The sequence below is a fragment of the Cucurbita pepo genome, unplaced genomic scaffold (genome assembly GCF_002806865.2).
Source record: "Cucurbita pepo subsp. pepo cultivar mu-cu-16 unplaced genomic scaffold, ASM280686v2 Cp4.1_scaffold000523, whole genome shotgun sequence".
Classification (NCBI taxonomy): Eukaryota; Viridiplantae; Streptophyta; class Magnoliopsida; order Cucurbitales; family Cucurbitaceae; genus Cucurbita; species Cucurbita pepo.
This window is the reverse complement of record NW_019646752.1, coordinates 1-5,511: the sequence shown is the minus strand read 5'-3', so window position 1 is coordinate 5,511 and position 5,511 is coordinate 1. Positions and strand designations below refer to the sequence as shown.

The window sequence follows — 5,511 nt, the reverse complement described above, 5'->3', positions numbered from 1 at the left end:
GGTGGTAAGTCAAAATAGTTTGAACATTCGGATATAATAAAAGCACCATAAATTTAGTTTGGCAGCCAAAACTTTAGGACCATCTCATCTTCCTTCATAATATATGCTTTTATTAAACTTTTATTAAACTTTTACACCAAATCCAAAAAAATAATAATTTAAATACGTGGCAACTCAGGATTGGAGCATACTCCACCATTTTAATTTCCAACAAACAAATAAACAAATAAATAAATAAATAAATAAATAAATAAACAACACCTAACGACAAAACGGTTCCATCGATACCATCCTTCCTTTCTTCCTCAGCTCCTTCAACATTCTCCATTTCTCCCTCGATGCACCAAACACTCTCCTTCTGCAACTTCACATGGCGGGTCAATATTCTCTCAGACCCAATTCCTCTTCTCAATCTCTTTCTCCCTCTCACACCCTTGCTTCTCGCCTGCTTCTCCTCTTAACTCTTCTTCCCTTCACTCTTGCTTGCTTTGCTTTCCTTCTCCAATGGCGGGGCGGTCTCAACGACCCCGTTTCTCGCTGGTCACCCGACCAGCATCAGTTCCCCGGTATGTCCACTACGGCTCCTTCTCTTCCTTCTCATTCTTCCAATTCGGATTGTGTTGATCTTCTAGGTCGGACTCATTCCCCTGCATTTTCTTATTACCGGGATTGGAAGTTCGACTACGCTACGGATCTGAAGCCCAAGGTCAGTTTTTATTTTAATTTTTTTTTTCCTGACTTGGATTTCGGTTGTTTCATATCTTTAATCGATTGTGCCACTGGGATTTCGGCGTTTGGGTGTGGCGTCAATTGATCGAATCTTGTTAAGGTGGCCAATTCTTAGCTCTGTTTTATTCCTGAGGACTGGGATTGATTTTGGCTGCCTCTGTTTGTTAGATCCCATTTTGTGCTGCGTTTTCCATTTCGAATGGCGGTTCTGTTTGGTTCTTACGAATGAATGCTATATATTCATGAATTTTGTTTAGCTTTCACGTGAGACGCCAATGATGTTCTGAGAAAAATTCGACCTTAGATGTTAGTTTTCTCATATTTTCATTAGGATTATGTAATATCCTTGCTATTTCGACAGAATCAGCAAAGGAGATTTACTCTTTTACGTTGGTGTTGAACCCTCAACCCAGACAGGAATGTATAACTTATGTCTCTGAACTTCATACTTATCAGATTTGCATTACAACTAGCACTTCTGCTGGTTTAGAGCAGACTTTACCCTGGATCTTCTATCACAAAGTCATTGGAGTTTCGAACTTTTTCCTGTTCGTGGAAGGGAAGGCTGCCTCCCCAAATGTGTCGAAAGTCTTAGAAACCATTCCGGTGAGCCATGTCCTGTGCTGTGCCTTCCCACTGTGAAATCCATGTTGATTAATTTCTTTCTTTTGTCTTCTGGAGTTGTAACGTTCAACTGAAAATTATTTGTTTTTCAGGGAGTGAAAGTTATATACAGAACAAAAGAGCTAGAAGAGCAGCAAGCAAAGAGGTCAGTATATTTTTTATTCCAGACATGAATAACATTTCCCTCCCTGTATTTCCTTTGTTGTTTGGTTCCATGGAATTTTTTTTCATTGTTTTGCTTCTGAATTCTCTTTTGTAACGTGCGTCTCTTTCCAGAAAAAATAGTCTTCGACTCTTTTTAACTGAGATTCATTTGTTTGAATTTTAGTCGGATTTGGAACGAGACATGGTTGTCAAGCTTCTTCTACAAACCATGTAATTATGAATTGTTCGTGAAGCAGTCACTAAATATGGAAATGGCTATTGTCATGGCTAGGGTATCGTATTTTTCTCTCTCTCTGTATTATGTACTGAACATCCGCACAACTTTTTAACATGCGAAACTAATTCAGTCTAGGTAATTAATTTTTTATTGAACAGAATGCTGGCATGGATTGGATCATCCATCTGGATACTGATGAACTGATGCACCCTGCGGGCACGAGGGAGTACTCATTGAGACTATTGCTTGCCGATGTGCCTGCAAATGTTGATATGGTTATTTTTCCGAATTATGTGAGTGAAGCAACTTCATAAAGCTTTCTTCAAGATTGCTCCATGTGCTTGTCTCAGCCAATGTTGTCTTCTCTTTGGTGCTAAGAAAACTTCATGAACTTAATCTCTTTACTTTATGTTGTCACTGATGTTGGAGGATATGTTGGCTGTATTTTGTTTCAGGAGAGCAGTGTTGAGCGCGATGACGTAAAAGAACCCTTCAGCGAGGTATAATTTCTTCATATATTTTGTTCAAAGTTACCTGGCTAGTGTTTAACTGATAAAATAATATTGTAACATACTTTGGAATCAGAAATTTTCTGTTAGTTAAATTTGGTTAAGTTACAAATTTGGTCCCTCTTGTTTAGAGAAAGCTAGAATTTATTCTCTGTAGTTTTAAAAGTTAGAATGTTTTTTCTATGGTTTGATAAAACCCTCCTAAATAGTCTCTAGAAGGGTTTTATCAATCATAAGAACTAATTCTAACATTCAACATCATAGCCACTAAATTCTGACTTTCTCAAAGCCATTATGATCCAAATATGTAATTTAACTGTTAAATTTCTTAACAATTGTTATTGAAATGAAATGTAAGCTCATGTAGTTACTTGGTACTGAACTTGTAAATTGTAAGGACCTGGTTGAATACGGTTTTAATAATTAGTTTTCTATTTCTTAAAATTAAAAATTTCTTATGACGCTTGAACAGTTATTGAGTTTGCTTGAACAGTTATTGAGTTTGCTCGAACAGTTTACAAATCACTGAAAGTAGAACTATATTTTACTATTTTCAAATGTTTCTTTGTTCATAGACAATTAAAAAAAAAATAAATCTCCATAAATTACTTAATTTTGTATTGAGAAAAATAAAAAAGTTAGTCGTGATTGGAATTATAAGAAATATCTTTTCAAATAGTTTTCTGAAGGGAATGAGTTTAAACGTGTCTATCCACCTTGGCGAAGAATAGTTGAGGTGCATAAGTTTGTGGAGCACTCACCCATATTAAAAAATGAAAAGTTTTCTAGAGAAGTAACGAGGGGAAATGGTTTTTAAAATTCTATGTAATAAATTAAACTTGAAAGAAATTTTCAGAAAACATAAACCTTGCCTTATGATTTCTCGTTTGAGTATTCTCTCACACACTCTTTCTCTGGAATTTCAAATCAGACTCCTCTTTTTGATTAATGGAACTTGGATTCAGATGTAGTCTCATTACAACATTTGCAACCTATACCTTTTTCTTTGGTTTAGCTTGACAAGATCTTTATTTTTCTGTTTAGCCGGGAATAAAATATTGTAGTTTGTGTACTCTTTATGAAACAGAAGAGAGTCTGAGTAGAACCAAAAAGTCATGGGGTCAAACCTGACCAAGTTTTTTGCTTAATCCTTTATGCTTGTTCAGGTATCAATGTTTAAAAAGAATTATGACCATCTCCCAAAAGATGTATACTTTGGTAATTATAAAGATGCTACCCGTGGCAATCCAAACTATTTCTTGACATATGGAAATGGAAAATCAGCTGCTCGGATTCGAGACCATCTTCGTCCAAATGGGGCACATCGATGGCACAATTACATGAAGACTCCCAAGTATATATTATTATTTTATCTATTTGTTGTGCATGTCTTAAAATTCTTTTATGTCAGCATATTTGTTTCCCAAGCAGTATAGCTAACCGTTGCTGGAATCCATGGGAATCTTTTCATTTTTTTTCCTCTTAGTGAATTTATTCCTTGTATCTTGCCTTTAGTAGGTTAAAGTGAGGATATCTTCTTTAATTACTCTTGGTCTATTTTTGATCATTTCTTTGTACTCGGTACATATGTATTTAACAATGATAGTGAGGTCAAGTTGGACGAAGCTGCTGTTCTACATTACACATACCCTAAATTTACTGATTTGACTTCAAGACGTGATCGATGTGGCTGCAAACCAACAAAAGATGATGTTAAAAGATGCTTTATGTTAGAATTTGATAGAGCTGTGAGTTCGACTACCCTCAGTGTTTTTTCTCTTTCTACTGCTTTTTCAGTTAAGTTTAAGCCAATGCAACTGTTACTTGTGCTCCATCTACTATTTTTGTTGTTTCTTTTAAGACTCAATGATTCTATATGTAGCTAACTCTAATTTTGTATTTATAGGCTTTTATAAAAGAAAGATTTGTATATATATTTCAGAAGTTTTTTCAGTAGTGATTAAGTTATTTTTAAGCGGAAGAAATTCCACAAAGGTGGGAGATTTAGCCTTGACAAACCATCCTAATTACCTTGACACTCTAATTACTTGTTTTGCTCTTGGACACACAAAGACTGTGCTCTTACCAATCTCAAAGGAGTGTATTACTTGTTTTGCTTCTACTTGGTATCTAATCTCAGAAGGTATTTTTAATTAAAATTTGGTGCAAATTTCGCCAATTGGTAATCCTTTTTATAATCCTCTGGGCTGATGGGGATACCTCATCTCCTTTTTGTACTATCCTTTTTCTTCATAATTTTTTTTTTTTCCCTATCCAAACAAGAAAAATGGAAAAAAGAAAAAAGAAAAAAGATTATATTGTACCAAATAGGTTGAAAGAGAAGGTTGGTTGTCTAGCTTGGATCAAAATAATTATTGTTTAGCTTTAGCCTCCTCTTTTAGTCCATTATAGAGTAACTTTCCCTTGGATGCTTACCTTTCCCTCTAACACAAGTTTTTTTTGGGGAATATAATCTCCTAGTACAAGTTAATAAGGGAAGATTTACTGGAGAAGCCACCAAAAAAGTATTTGCACAAGCACCTCTTATCCTATATATGCGAGAGGAGAGGTGAATATTATCATGGGAGGTCATTGGACCGAGCCACTCTTCCACCTCGTGGTTTGTCAGGATTGTGTGATTATCAAGAACCCAAGACTTGACTTCTCATTCCAGCAGCTGGAGATTGAAGTTGGTACGCAATTAGTAACGTGAGTCTTAGTGAATTGCTGAACTTAGTGAAGTATCATTTGCCTGTTTAAAGTAGAAAACCAACCATAAGCCTGTAAAGAGTAGAAGAGCATCCATAATTATCTCTTTATGCTACAGAGTTTATTTTCTTCCAAAGGAATCTTCAAATCCATTTAAGATGGAGAGTAGTTTCTCTTCGTGATTACTCCAAAAACAAGACTACCAAATTCCAATGGAAAGCCACCTTGTTACAAGCAACTAGATAACCTAAAATTACATAAGGAGAGGACAGCCTAGCCCCAACCAAGATCACAGAAACTTTAGCTATTGAAGTAGGGATATAATTTAGACCAAGCTAGGCCAGCAAAAATTACATTGTAAAGAAAGACTTGGTCACAGTTTTTAATTGTGATAGTGAAAAAAGTACTCATGTTTCAGATCCGGAAGTGGAGTTTTTGTGAAAAGTTCTCCCGAGGAATATGAACTTGATGACTGTAGCAAAAGGACTAAAGTTACAAGAATGATTAGGAATCTGCCTGGAAATTATGATGTTTGAAGAAACTAAATTGAAGTTGATA

At 35.5% G+C, this 5,511-nt stretch overlaps 1 protein-coding gene across 1 annotated transcript; it reads left to right on the top strand.

Moving 5' to 3' along the window:
- Positions 1 to 277: 277 nt before the first annotated feature.
- LOC111785506 (glycosyltransferase-like At3g57200) lies at positions 278 to 5,495 on the top strand. Its single transcript, XM_023665900.1, has 8 exons — positions 278 to 706; positions 1,186 to 1,335; positions 1,446 to 1,498; positions 1,682 to 1,790; positions 1,894 to 2,028; positions 2,191 to 2,235; positions 3,411 to 3,598; positions 3,851 to 5,495. The coding sequence occupies exons 1-8, from the start codon at positions 371 to 373 to the stop codon at positions 4,128 to 4,130; spliced, it is 1,296 nt and encodes a 431-aa protein (XP_023521668.1). The 5' UTR covers positions 278 to 370; the 3' UTR covers positions 4,131 to 5,495.
- The last annotated feature ends 16 nt before the right edge of the window (positions 5,496 to 5,511 follow it).